General features: G+C 48.8%; 1 protein-coding gene across 1 annotated transcript in view; it reads left to right on the top strand.

Moving 5' to 3' along the window:
- KIF16B (kinesin family member 16B) overlaps positions 1-8,601 on the top strand; it is a 197,053-nt gene extending 188,452 nt beyond the window's left edge. Inside the window, exon 26 of the mRNA XM_087818884.1 lies at positions 7,458-8,601. Coding sequence (XP_087675010.1) covers positions 7,458-7,616 — 159 coding nt within the window. The 3' untranslated portion in view covers positions 7,617-8,601. The remainder of the gene's footprint in view (positions 1-7,457) is intronic.
- Positions 8,602-14,696: the final 6,095 nt, after the last annotated feature.

Here is a 14,696-nt window from a genome sequence, read left to right as displayed (position 1 = left end):
GGACCTCAGTTTCTTCATCTGCAAACAGGATACCCATACCAATCCTCCTGCTCCTCAGCTGGTCTTAAGGGTCATACTCGCTCATGATCTAGGGAAAGCTTTGTGCAAAGTGTCTGCAGACCCGAATCCAGATTCAAGGCCCACCGCGCTCTCCTTCAGGTCCCCCTGTTCCCCCACAGGGCCCTGTGCGTGCTGGCCTGGCTCCCTTTTCACAGAGTTTGCTAATCTTACACACTCCTTCCCCTCCCTCCTTCCCAGATCCCAGACCTGAAGGAAATGACTGCAGGATGGGAAGGGCCACACCGTTTAATACCCTGCGAACCTCACAGGGTTTTGCCTGGATGGGCTATAGAACATAGGGTCAGTCCCTGCGACCAGACTAGAATGTCGTCTAGAAGCTCCAGAGGTGAAAAGAAGCACCCAGCCTGGGCTGTCTGAAGGCCAGCGTTACCCAGGCTGTTCCAGTAACTTCAGTGCTTGTCCTTTCAGCCAGGGCTGAAACAGAAACTGTACTGTAGGTCACATATGAGTCATGTTAACAAAATGACCGTCACCAAGAGTGTCTAAAATGAAATGGCGTGTACCAGCACATTATATTCTTTTTTTTTTTTTTTTTTCTATTGCAGTGGATTGATTGAGGTACCAGGCTAAAGCTCTAAAATAACTGACTAAATTTTGGCTGAATTACCCTGTATTGCTGTGGGGAATGTTTTGCCTTTCAGAACTCAGTAACAGCCAATAGACCATGTTAGCCTGTGTTTTGGTTCAAAGCTTAATAATAATTCATTGTTACATTCTGAAGTGGTGTTGGAATTTTAAAGATTGGTCTGTGTTTCTATCAGGGTTTGGGGCAGGAGCCTCCCAGCTTCACACTTGGCTGAGATGTACCACTAGGATGTGCTGAACCCATTGCAAGGCTATTCAAAGTCTCCTCGGATTGACTTCTTCCTAAGAGAAGGGTGCCCTGGGCAGATGCCTTGATCTGACAGCAGACTAGCCCTCCTCCCCCCCCCCCAGGAGCTTGAGGGTGGTGCAGATGGAAGGTTTCCTCTGATTCCTGAGTGGTTCCTGCCACTTTCCAGCTCCCCAGGGGTTGTCCTTTTACTTGATTGCAGAGGGTAGAAAATGCCTGTGGCCATTTTGTAAGCAAACACCCACATCAACTCCTAGGCTTGGGGATGGGCAGACCAGAGGCTCTCCTGCAGCTGCCCCCCGCCCCCCAGGCCCCTGAACTTACACTTGCAAATGCCCTGTGGCAGCAGCTCCTCAGTGTGGGAGGGCCTTGCCCTAGGAGACCTTGGTTCCAGCAGGAACCCATGACTAGTTTGGCTGTGAGGTGCCCATCCCAGAATATGAAGGGGAAAAGTTCACCAGTTCTCTGCCCTAAATCAGCCAGATAAGCAATCTCAAAGAAGGGAAAGGTCCTTTTTCAGAAGAGAAAGGGAAATGGAGGCAGGGCAGTCAAATGGCCAAGGCACAGTGGGTAAGATATCAGACCATGGGCAGAGCTGCCTGGGACTCCGTGTAGAGAGTAGAACCTCCCAGGAAATGCCCATGTTTGTGTGGACATTAACTGTGGAACCCAGTGCCCCGGCCTCCTCTCCATGAGAGCACCAGCAGGCCCAGGAAAAGCAGCATCTCCGGCCCAAGCAGCTGAGGTGTCCAGTGTAGACGGCCTTGCTCAGGAGAGGGGTGCCCAGCTGGAGAAAGGGGAAGGTAGGCCCTTGGGCTGCAGCCTGGTGATTGAGACCCAGCCTCTGGAGTTAGAAGACCTGGATGCCAGTTCTGGGACTCCCACTTCTGTGCTCTGTGACCCTGGGGACATTACTTAAATCTCCTGGGCCTCAGTTTCTTCATCCAGAAAATTAAGATAAGCGTGGTCCCTCCCTCATAGAGTTGTGGTGGTAATTAAATGAGATGTACCATTAAAAGTTTTCACTGTGCCCAGGACTTTGCAAGCCCTTGATAAATGGCCTTTGCATAAGACTAATGAGATGACTGACTGGTCAGGCTGGTGTGCGCATGAGGGTCACAGGCCTGAGGAAATACTCAGGGGTCTTGGCAGGTAAGAGTTTTAGGGAGGAAAAGGCGCCACTTTGGAAGAGGGATCAGGAGCCTGGTGGGGTGTCTCTGACAATCTGTAGGCCTCTCATCTTTCCGTTGGTCTCTCGGCCTCCCCGTAACAAGTCATGGTCCCTACAAGATTTAGCCTGTGACGTGGTTATTTTTAAAGGCACGCGCCAGCTTAACACTTTGGAAAAGACCCTTGGAGCTGGTGTCTCCCGGTTACTTCCACCACCTGCTCACTGTACCTGTGTAGATTGACTTTAAAATAAAATATGCCTGCAGCCTGCTCGAGGGGCACTTTATGACCACAAGGTACACAGCATCCATACTGAAACTCGCCATAAAGATTAGCCATCTAAGTTTGATTTTCTGAAGTTATTGATAAGAAAACACCTTATAATTTAGTGTTGGTCCAAGTAGCAAAAAATAAATACCCTAGATAAATATCTAATATTTCTTAATATTCTTAAATCCTTTTGCCAACTTGATAAACAAGTAACTCATGGACATTTGTCCCCAACGTTGTTGTGCTATTTCCTCTCTCCCCTATGTCTTCTGCTCTCCCCAGTACCCCAGACCTTCTTCTCTCCCTCCCCCGCCAGCCCTCCCATCAGTCCATGGCCCGCTCTCCTCTGGGCCCCTTCCCTTCCCCCCATCGGTCACCCTCCGACAGCCCCTCTCCCAGATGCCCTGCCTGCTCTGCCACTCCCTTTCCCATTTGCAGTCTTCTTGAAAGAGCATTTGTTTTAATCCGACTTTCATCCCCCAAGTATTTGAGGCAGACCTGATGCCTTACAGGACCCCAGGGGGCGTGACTGCAGGTCTGGGTGGCCCGGATCCAGAGTGTTTAACAAGCAAAGGCTCAGGTGGGACACCCATCACCAGGGTGGGCAGGGTGGCAGGCCTTCTGTGGTCCCTACTGGCTGCAGATACTTAAACATGCCTGCTGTCGTTTCTTTTTTAAATGGAGAAAATGCCACATGAAAGAAACAGAAATTGGATATTGGATTTTACAAACCCTCTTCCTACTTTGCCCTTATAACCCTGATAAGTCATTTAAACTCCTAATGTTCTTCGGTTTTTGCAAAACTCATTTATAAAGTGTGCTGCCCTGGGGATGCAGCGTGGCATCGGGACTTATTTCTCACATGCCAGTGAGGGCTGGCATGTCTTTGGTGCAACAGTAAAGGGAGGGCTTAGAGAAGAAGAACTCGGATCCTCTCCCCACCAGCGATAGATGCTGTGGAAAACACTGTGAGCACAGACGACAAAAATTACTAATATAAATATGTGTATATTTAAGCATGTGTTTTATATGTAATTACTCTATATAGTAAATAAAGTGTGTCCCAAAAATATGTATACACACTTTGAATGATTATAAAGTCAGTGTTTATTAATATACAGTTTATTTTCAAAATTTAAAAGAATCTACAGAGATGAATAATTTTTTTGTCAACGCCTGTTTTCAAATTGATGACCGTTCTGGGCCATGCACTGCTGATAATGCAAAGCAGTGGAATCACAAATATCAAGAATCATTTCATTTGGTATTTGTGAGCCCTCAATTCGTCAGCTGTTGCCTGTTTTCTACCGTAAACTTTATCTTTCATGTATCCCCATAAAAAAGTCTGGTGGATAAATTTTATTTGTTCAAAGCTTAGTCTGGCTTCACCCATTATTTCAAATCCATTAAATCTGAAAAGGAGTGAAAATTAAGTTAGTTATCAGCTGTTAAAGTGTGTATATATTTTGGGGGGACACATATACGCACTTTAAATAATTGTAAAAGCAGTGTTTGTTCTTCAACTGAGTTTTCAAACTTCCAGTAGCATTTCAGGATGAATTTCCTCTATTCAAAGCTTAGTCTGGCTGAAAAGAAAGAAATACCAATTGAGCCATCAGCTTGTTAAAGTGGGTATATGTGTTTTGGGGGCACCCTGTATATAAAATAGAGTCTGAGTACATTGGCTGATCTTGGATTGAGCCCAAAACCCTAAGAGTTTTTTGCCGGTTATTTTCGTTTGTTTGTTTGGAGGAATAGTAGTAAACTTGACTCACCAGACACCATAACATGGGAGTAGATTTCGTTACTGAAGCAGAGCTCAGACAGAGGAACCAAAGCAGCCATGGTTTTATGCGCCTCTGCTGGAGCCGGGGATGCTCGCACGCGGAGTACTGCACGGCAGCGATAGCGAACGCGGTGCAGCTCCACCACCTGTGCTCGGGTCTCACCAACAGCGTGGGAAGCAGAGGAAGCCAGACGCTAAAGAGCGGGCCCGGTGTGAGCCCGTTAATGTGAAGTTCAAAACCTGGCCAACCGAACGGACGACTGGAGAAAGGGATTGTGAGCGAGTGTGAGGAGGCCAGTGTGCCGGGATGATGGGGGGTTATGAAGACGAATGAGACGCTGTCTGTGACCCCCAGCACCGTCTCGAATTTCAGTTCTGTCTTCTGCCCCCAGCCCTAGACCTAGGGCTTTGGTTTTGTCACTCAGCAGAAGGAATTTGCCCAGCCCACGTCAAGCAGGTGGCTCTGGACACAGCCGACCAAGGTCACACCTCACCTCATACACTTTAGAGCACTTGGAGGGCGCTGCAAAGAATGCTGCCTACTCTCCGCGGACCGTTTCTTTGACCAAGGAAGCAGTGTGTATAAAGGGAAGCAAGGCCCCCGGCCTGTGTGGCTCAGTGGTTGAGCATCGACCCATGAACCTGGAGGTCGAGGTTCGATTCTCGGTCAGGGCACGTGCCCAGGTTTGGGCTCCATCCCCAGCAGGGGGCGTGCAGGAGGCAGCTGATCAATGACTCTCTCATCATTGATGTTTCTGTCTCCCCCTCTCCCTCTCCTGTCCTCTCTCTGAAATCAATTTAAAAAGGGGGAGGTCAGCGCTGCTGAATTCTACAAAGCAAAGAAAAAACTCTTCTGTAATGTTTATAAGTAACTGAGGCAGATCCTTCTGCCTGGCTCTTTCATCGAGGCATGCTGGTGAGTTCATTTAAAGAAAGAGGCATTACCTGCAGCTCGTTTACTGTTCTCTTTTTATGGTAGTGCCCTCGCCAGGAAGGTATCTCCAACACTTTCTCTTTTTCTTTTATTTATAATTTTTAGCTTTCATTTCTCTTTTCGTTATCGCCCTCAGGCTTTATTGCCCTTCCAGGGACCCCTGCTTTGTGGACTAATTATGACAAATGTTGATGCAGCACCTGTTCGCAGGTTTAAATACCTTCCATTCTGTCAGAATTCATCTTGAAGGCAGCTCTGCGGTGAGCATTAGTCCCCAGTTAATGTAGCCTGCGGGAGACCTGAGCCCCAACTGGGAACCGCTCAGGGGCTACTGAGATGACGCCTGCGAGGCAGCCCAGCTCTGCGAAGCTGCTGCGGCTCCATGCACCGAGGACAAGCCCTCATCTCCCTCCTTCCAGAGCATTTCACTCCTGCCCTCCCCAAATCAGTCCTCCGCGCACACGCATGTCACTGTAAGCACTGGCCGGTCAGGCGTGGTCTGCATTAAGGACTAGAAGTGTTGGGTGGAGTTTGGGTCCCTGTAAAGTGGATATTCATTCTCAGCTTCCTTTCCCCCAGGAAAGCTGAGCTCAGGTTCCCTTTTGCCTCTGATGCTGGAGTAGGATCTTCATTCTTTAGCAGTTGGTTTTGGCACCTTCTTACCCCCACCCGATGGCTATTTTGAAAACCTTTCAGGAGAGATGACCATGAGACCAGCAAGTTAGGATACTGAACGGGAAACAGTCAGTTAAATCACTCTTCCTGTCCTGATTACTAGCCTTGGTCACCTTTCTAACAACAGGTTCCTCACCCCAAAATTGACATTACAGTAATAAAAAGGTAATTCTAGGCACAGTATGATGATAAAATGAAATTAGAGGACTGAGGAAACGTTTGGGGTGGTGCAAATGTTTATCTTGCTCTGGCCATGGTTTCACAGGGGTGCATGTGTCAGGACTTCAGATTGCACATCTGAAGAATGCGCCGGTTTTGTTTGTCATTTATTCTTCCATAAAACCTAAAAACCCAGATGTTAGAAGACTTTCAGGAACCGTAAGTTACTATGCAAATTTAATTATTAGCAATCAATTAGTCATTATTTTTAAGAAGGTAGCTAAGAAGCTTTCCTCGAGCAATGTGTCTTCATTCAGCAGTCAGTTTTAGGTTAGCGATTCACAGAGGCGGCTGAATCCAACTTGCTGTGGTCAAGGTTTCTCAGCTGGGGCACTATTGACATTTGGAGCCAAGTGATTCTGTCCTGTGCATTGTAGGACGGTGGCCGCATCCCTGGCCTCCGCCCACCAGATGCTTTCTGCCCCCCTCCGCCACTGTCCCCCAGTGACACTCAGAAATGCCTGCGGACACTGCTGCTTGTCTCCCGTGGAGCAGATCACGGCTGCAGGCCTAGGCCACACCGCTTGGATGAGTCTCTGCTCCTCAGAGTCTGTAATTAGTACGTTTCAATTCTCAGCTTGTGACAGGACTGCTTATATCTTTTAAACAAGCTGAGACAGTCATAAAGGTTTAGTCCCAACCAGCCCCTCTCCCCCTTCCCTCCCACCCCAACCACCTGCCTCACCTTCTGTGGATAGATTCGCCTGCCCTGAGAGGTAGTGACTGTTTCTGTGGGTCATCTTTTCCCGGCACCCAGTCTGGTTCCATCCCCAGCACCTCAGGCCCTAGTCCCTAGTCTCAGACGCGCTTTGCTGTTCGGTGCCAGAAAGGCCGCCAATGCTGCGACAGACAGGAGCAGCGGGGGGGGGGGGGGGGGGAGGGGGGGCAAGGGCAGAGAAAGGGTCCAGAGCAATTAATCTGAGTCAGAATTTCTTTTCATTGGTGATTAAAGGAGTTGCAAAATGCTCTGTAAATACCAGTGCTTGGCACTGAGCCTCTTGTCCCCAGAACTTCTTCCCCTTGTTTGTAAGAAGGATCCGAAGCAGACGGTGGCTGTCCCTCCTAAAAACTCCCATCTGCAGCGTGCTCGGCTCTACGCAGATGCTGGCCTGTCTTACCTTTTAATCACCTTCCTCCTTACTGAGTAATTGGGGGAAATGACTTTTAAAGAAAAAAGATATTACCTAGTGACAGTGTTGCTGAGAAGCAGACCCGTGGGCCAGGCGCCGGGTGTTGCCCACCTCTAGGCCGGAGGCCGGGTGGCTGTGAATGAGAGGCCCGAGCCAGAGCCCTGTCACCTGCCTGGTGGGTCCCATGGCCCTGGGTCCTCATGTCCTCGGCTGCTCTGACGACAGGACAGCAAAGGCCCCCGAGGAGATTTCCCAAACACAATTCCTGATGACGGCGACAGCTGGATGGGAAGTTGATTCTGGATATTTCTACTCCCAGCAACGCCCTGACCGTGTTTTTAACTCTTGTCTTTCCCTCAGAAATACCTCAGGGACTTTTTCAGCGTGATGCTCCAGTCGGCCTCGTCGCCCCTCCACATCAACAAGGTGGGGCTGACGCTTTCCAAACACACCGTTTGTGAGTTCTCGCCATTCTTCAAGAAAGGAGTCTTCGACTACAGCAGCCACGGGACAGGGTAGAGCTGGGGCGACAGAGGACCCACACTGCAGTGCCTTCTCGTGGACGCGGCCGTCGGGTGCGGGGCAGCCTCCGGCAGGGCGGGGCCTGGGCCTGCCCCTGCCCCTGCCCTGTGCGCGGATGCACAGCAGCCGCGGCCTCACCACTCGCACCCAGTGCCTGAGCTTGGGGTGGCGTGCTTTGCTCGCTGACGGTGTTTCTTACGGGTGACTGTTACTGTCCCATTGCGGCTGAATTGTGGCCTTTTCCCCATAGTGCTTCCTTCTCGTGCAGAGGAGTTGTCCCCTGCGGCAAGATGGATGTGGCTTGATGATCTTGGCTTCCCTGAGACAAGCCAGCATGGGACCTTCCAAAGTGGGTGGCTCACCAGACCTCCCTTAAATGACTTCCACCTGGTTCGAGCCAGAATTTTTGTATAATACCTAAACACTGATGTTTACACAGAATTTCACATTCTGCAAAAGGGATTTTCAGCCTGATCATGACTGGAGTCTTCCTTGCTTGACAAATGGATGCAGGTGACATCACTTAAAACTTCTATAAATCCATACAAACAGGATATTTGTTTAATCTTGAATATTCACAAAAATTTTCCCAAATGTAAATGGCTACTATGCATTCTTGAGCTTTCGCCTCTAATCGCAGATCGAGTGCATAGCTGAAGGCACATTTTTAAACATAATTTTCACATTTTTGGCCAGGGAACCTACTGGATCTTTAGCTGAAAAACTAGAATTTTGCCGTGGCTTATTCATGATCCCTTAAGTTACTCAGGACTTCCTGTAGCATTGCACATCTATGTAAAGTAAAATCGCTTTGCTTTAACAAAGAGAAAAATATGGAAGCAGAAAAATATATATGTGGCTTATATTGAAATGTATATAATTCTACCTATAGATTTATATATGTACATACTCCTGTACAATAGTTTTATCGAAGTATATAATCATTCACATCAAATTTATTAAAGGTATTTGCTTTACAAAATTTAAATTGAGTTGCTGTCAATATTAAATGAAGTTCTGGAATGTACATGTAGCTCAGTTTATTTTAAGTTTGTGACATGATCATTTGACAGGCCTGTTTAAAAATTTACCTAATGTGCTTGGGAAAATCCATAATATACAATTTAGCATTTGCATTGCAGAAAATGCAGTTATAATAATGATTGAAGTCACAAATGAATGGGTAACAAGACATTTTACACTCAGTCTTCCAGAATACACCCGTGAGACAGAGCTCGCCAACTAGAAAAATATGTTTAAAGATGGAGTTATCCTGATTGGGAAAAACTATTATTGCACTAATTAGATATCATAGTTTAATATGGAAAAAGTGAGGGAAAATTTTAATTGCTACAGAAAGACTAGCTTTTGTCTGCAGTTGGGATTACAGGCATAGGTTTAGGGGCAATTTCTACTGGTGAATTTAAACCTAGAGATTAAAGCTAGGAGATAATAATTAACCAGAGGTCATTTATTTAAAAGGAATTAAAGATTGTCCCTCATTTGCTGAGTGACTGAATGGTTCATAGTTTTCTCAACTGGCTAGATAATCTATCTCCTGCCCTTTGGGACCTGCTTTGGAGGCCAGGCTTACGGCAAGCATTTCATTAAAGTGACACAGGGAACAACAGTAACTCAGCAAGAATAAATAGACAGCTTTGTGAGACATGCAGGAACCAGGAGGGTCTTTTGATTCCAATGCTCATCTTAAGTAATTAGGGTTGAGTTTAGAGGTCAGGTACCGGCTGGCTCTGGGTAAGGCCGGGTATAAGGGAGTCATTTCACCTCTCTGAGCCTCAGTCTCTCCATCTGAAAAGGAAGGTGTGGCATCAGGTGACCTGTGGGTTCCATTCCAGCCCATGGTTACAAGTAGAAGTCTTTTTCACTTGGGAACCCAGGAGAACCCTGTTACGTTTTTAAATGATGGGAGGGACAGGGCAGAAGGGCAGTTGCCTGAACTGAAAGGGTCCAAGGCTGTGAGTTCACCCTTGTTCCCTGAAAGTAGCATTTACATGCAGTCCTCCCTGAGCTATTACAAACCCTAAGCTCTGGCACTGTCTCCTCGGGTTACCCCACACCTTTCTAGAAAGTTCTTCCTTCTGTGCATCTCTTGCAAAATGAAGACAACATGTCCTTTTTTTTTTTTTTTTTTTTTTTTTGACTGTATTCATTGGGTACTCTTTTATTTGAAAATGTAATAATGAAACTTTTTTTTTAACTAAGGGCTTCAAAAACGGGCTCCTCTGTGGGAATTTGAGATGCACCAGTTTGGATTTGCTTCTTCCTCGGAGACAGACACGTAGATGTGTTTGCAAAAGATGCAGGAGCGATCTCTCTCTAAAGTTCGAGGAGGGGCCTGCGCTCGGTACAGACCTGGAGACGCAGCGGACAGCGCGTGGGGACTGCACAGAGCCGCGGGGTTGGCTGCGCAGCGCTGCTTGGTACCATCAAGGCGGGTCTCAGAATTTAAAAGTACAGGGGGGAAAACGTGAAAATGTAATGAAACATCTTCCCTACTTGAAAGCAGAGTGATTTCCCTGAAAGTGTCACGAACTCTTGTGCACAGTTAATAATTGCGGGTGTTTGTGTCTTTTCAGCATCACTTAAAGTTGTGCCTGAGAGCGTCTCACTAAAGAGCAGCCCGCTCTCCCTGAAGCCCCTGCCTCCCCCTCAGCCCTGCAGGAAGGGAGGGCAGGAGGCCTGGGGGGCAGGAGGGCGGGAGGGAGGGCAGCTGCCAGGGGATCACCTGCAGGGGAGAAGCGCAGATCCCCAGACCTTCGTCAAGGTCTGCACTTCAGTTGAATCTAAAATCTGTTAGCTTTTCTCCTGAAAACAAGGTGGACCCCATGGAAAAGCGGGGGGGTGGCTTACCACCTTACGTGACCTTTTTTGTATAGTGTTTTAAGCCATAATTTCAATGACTATAATAAGAAAGGTCGATTCACAGAGGGTGCAAGGCTTTGGGTGCAAAGTAATATTAAAATATTGGCTATTTATCTGCCATAAGCAGATAGGGAAGGTCATTTGCATTTGTAAAGGACTTTCCAAGTCTCTGCACCGAGGGCTGCAGCCTGGGATTTCTTAGTGAGGAGCTCATGGCCAAAGGGTGCAGTGGTGCTCAGGGTCCCAGGCGCAGTGTTCTCAGGTGACCCCTCATTTGAAGAGCTGGCGGTCCTCTGGGCTCACTTCTGCTGGACATGTCCGTGTGCACATCTGATCAGAACATTGGTCCCAGCAGCTGGCCCCCACTGTGTACCCCACCAACGCAGGGCCTCTCACCTCATAGCACCCAGGATAAGCCATTCTCCTCCCCTCCCACCCCTTTTGCTCTGTACTCCTGGGGGGCTGGGCTGAGGGAGGGATGGGCAGAGTGAGATAAGCCTCGGGAAGTTCCTAGGTGGCAATAACGCTTGCTGTCATGTGGCAGCCCCCGTCCCCACCCCCACCTGCAGTGGGGAGGGTAAAGGGACGGTCGGAACAAACTCTGGCCATCCTGTGACCCCACTGGCCGCAGGTGTGTGATGGTCCTAGCTGAGGGGGAGCATGGCAGAGTATGGAGAGCAACTGGCCGTGTCTTCATTCCTGGGTGTTAGAGAGCAGCTGGCCCTGCGGCACCCACACTTCACCATTTAGTCGTTCAGCACATCCTCAGGAACATCTTCTATGTCCCACGCAGGACGGCCCTACACAGGTGAGCAGCGTGGCCAAGGTCTCCACTCTTGTTGCATCCTTGGGCCGGGCAACGCATTCCAAGCACACAAGGGAAGTCTCCATCTGTTCTGGCAAAGCCGCCAGGAAGGCAGCACCTATTATGGATGAGAAATGGGTTACAATCCATGCGGACCCCAAAGAGCACAACTTTAACATGCTTTTAATACCTCCAGGGAGTCCCTAGGGACCAGGACAGAGGGGCAGTTGGTTCTTGAATTTTTTCTATGCCTTTGGCCGGGCAGAACTTACAGCAGTTGAAACTCCTGGGACATTCCCTAAACTCCTAGCAAAACAGCAGGTCAGGGGCAGGACAGCTTTGCACCTGGCTGGAGGTGAAAGGATATCAGAGCTGGAAGGAGCCTTGGGAACACGGATCTAGCATCCTTTCAGGAGCTAGACCGACCGTCCGGATGTGCACGGAGAGGACAGGCACCACCGAAGCACGTTCAGGTTGTGCTGCAGAAGCCCGCACGCAGGCGCGGGCAAGCCTGTCACCTCTATGGCTGCATGCTGCCCGTGGTTGTTATTTGCCACCTCTGATTTCAGTTGATCTCTTAATTTTATTGAAGGTAAAGCCACTTGCAGGGGCTTGTGGCTTACCCAAGTCACAGAGCGATTTGGGGCCTGAGTCTCAATGTCCTGTGTTAACTCGTTCCATTGCCTGGATTGGAGGAAAAACGGGAGTTGTTTTCATAAAGGAATTAAAAGTTACTATAGTTAACTGCGAGAGTAAAAATGAGAACTCAAAGGTGTGAGGACAGAGAACTGAAGCAGCTGCCACACTGAGGGCCGGGGGAGCACGAGGAGGGGGCTGCGATTGTTAAAACAGAATCACTGAGGAGAGGCCCCCCACAGGGCTGAAACTGCGCCCCCCCAAAGAGGAGGGGCGCCCGCGCTGGTGCTGGTGTCTCTGAGCTGGGGGAAAGGCCACAGAACTAATTACATCAGAAATGGGGAAAGGGGCTGGGACCCAGGTCTCTGAGGAGGGGGTGCTGACGTCTCTGAGGGTCAGGCCACAACGAGGCTTGTTGGCAAATGTTGGGAAAACTGCAAACTGGGTTGAGCCACTGCTACCAGGATGCACTGCAAGGGGAAGAAGCGAGGCCGAGGTGATGCTGAAGGAACAGGGAGTCATCCAGTCAGCAGGAGGAGGCAGACAGGAGTGCTGCTGGGGTGATGCTCACAGGAGCAGAAAGCAGAAGGAACAAGGCCCTCTCTCTCCTCCAGCCTCGCCATCTCCCTCTAGTGCCCTATCTGGGCAGAGCCCAGCTGGGAGCAGCTGGCAAAGCAGAAAGCAGTCTGCAGAGTCCCAGCCCCAGCACCCCAGAGCGCAGTTGAAGCCTGGACCTAAACTCATCAGCTATCAATTCTGGGAGAACAATCTGGAATCTGTGTCTCCAGCCCCCTACCACAGCCCTTCCCTGGGCATCCTTGAGTTGTATGCCAATTGCTGGGCAAGGCCACTCTAACCTGGGAGTCAGTCTGCAAGGCCTCTCCCTCTGGGAGCTTACCTGAAAGGGTAAAATTTGTTCCAAACCTTATTAGGTGGCCCAAGAGACTGGATCTTCTCTCTCGAAGCAGCCGAAGCCATGCGGTGCCTGCGTAGCGCGGTGCTCGTCAGATGGGAAAGATGCTGCAAGCATCTCCTGCCTCACCTGGGCTGTGCCACAGGCCAGTTCTCCGGAAATGGAAAGGACTGTTGAAAAACTGCTAAAAGGCAAGGAACCAAAACATCCTAGGACACCCATCCCTGGACAAGAACAATAATTAGTTTTTTAAATTCTTCCCTTAAGTGACCAAGAAAATTGCTTTGATGACTCAGAAAATGGATTGGGGAGGATTCACTGTAAGCCCATGGCCGTGTAAGGCTGAGCTGCAGTCTGGTTAGGCCCCTCGGGCAAAGGTAAGAATGTTTCTAGAGCATCTGGCAGGGGAGTAAGCTTTATGGTCAAGGGCTTTGGGACCCAGACTTTATGTGCTGTTAATTAAATGCAGTGGCTCCTTGTGGCCATTTCGCACCTGGCAGTCGCACCCTCACTAATCTGTGCTGGAATTGCCTCTCTTCCCCATGGACTCCTCATTCCAGGTGGGAAGCTTCATCCCTTCTGCTGGACTGATCTGACGTGCTACTCACCTGAGACATAACTTCTCTGTGTTTATCCCCATGCGAGGCAAGACCAGGCATAACATTCCTGGCACTGGACCATGACAGCGACGACCTTCAGAGACCTGAAACGGCTGTTTTCTGGGCTGTTCGAAGCTTCAGAGCTTGGGGATATTTATTTCCTGAAGACATGTAACATCCCATGAGCATAGATGGGACAGGTGTCACCTTGGTCTTGTTTCTCCCAGGTTCTGGTTGGCCTTTCTGTGTGACTGCTTTTCTAATGTGGAAGCCAGGTCTGCTTAGCCATGGAACCCAGGGTTGTCTTCCCATTTGAGCTTTTTTCTGCTCATCTATGCCAGGAGGTAGATCTAAAGGGAGCGGGCAGGGTTGGAAAGTGGAGGAATCAGGTAAGAATGGAGTTCTGGAAGAGAACCGGCCAAAGATCCCAGAATTACAAGAAATAACTTCGATGGCATAGAAGAGCCTTCTGGCTCTGGGACTGAAACTTACCAAAGGCCATAATAAAATCCCCAAGAAGTGAAATGAACATTTAATACTTGCTTGCTTTTATATTTCACCCCTCCAGCCAGCCCACAATAGCTGGGCTGGCGTTTGTCTGTCTTCCTCTTAAGATGAATGCTGTCTGGGAAGCTGGAAAAACTTCATTTGTTTTCATTATAGCTCCTGGTGTCAATGACAGACCATTGGCTTGTCAGTGTTGGGGATGACAAGTGGCTGAGAGTACATCTGATCACAGAGAAAGCTTCATCCTGGAAAGGTGCCAGGAGCATGAGTTACAACAGTTTGCCATCTGAGATGCAGGCTGTCACAGGGCTATCAGTGGAGATAAGCCAAAATCATACCTACCAATTTAAGGAAACTCAAATAAAAGTGATTTTTTTTTTTTTTTAGAAGGGGAAGTCTGAATAGATAAAACATATTTCAAGCAATCTCTAAAATTAGCCATCAATCCACTTGGGAATGGCAAAATAGAGGTAATTCAGAAAATTTGTTCAAGCACTTAGGTTCATCTTCCTCCATCACCCCTATAACAAAAATCTCTAGTTCAGAATTTACTAATTTGTGTTGCTGCCCCCCACCCTTTTATTGTGTGTGAGCTGGAAGTGATGTTTCAGAAGGGCAGAGAGCACCAGAATGGCCTGGTGGCCTTCCTTGCGCCCCAGTGTGGAAGAGTTGTGAGCAGAGGGTGCATCTTTTGAAGCCTGGGGGCATTGCTGCTTCCTGAAAAACCCCTGCTA

This window comes from Miniopterus natalensis, chromosome 7, assembly GCF_054644295.1.
Source record: "Miniopterus natalensis isolate mMinNat1 chromosome 7, mMinNat1.hap1, whole genome shotgun sequence".
Lineage (NCBI taxonomy): Eukaryota > Metazoa > Chordata > Mammalia > Chiroptera > Miniopteridae > Miniopterus > Miniopterus natalensis.
The sequence above is the reverse complement of the archived record's forward strand: the minus strand, read 5'-3'. Positions and strand labels throughout refer to the sequence as shown.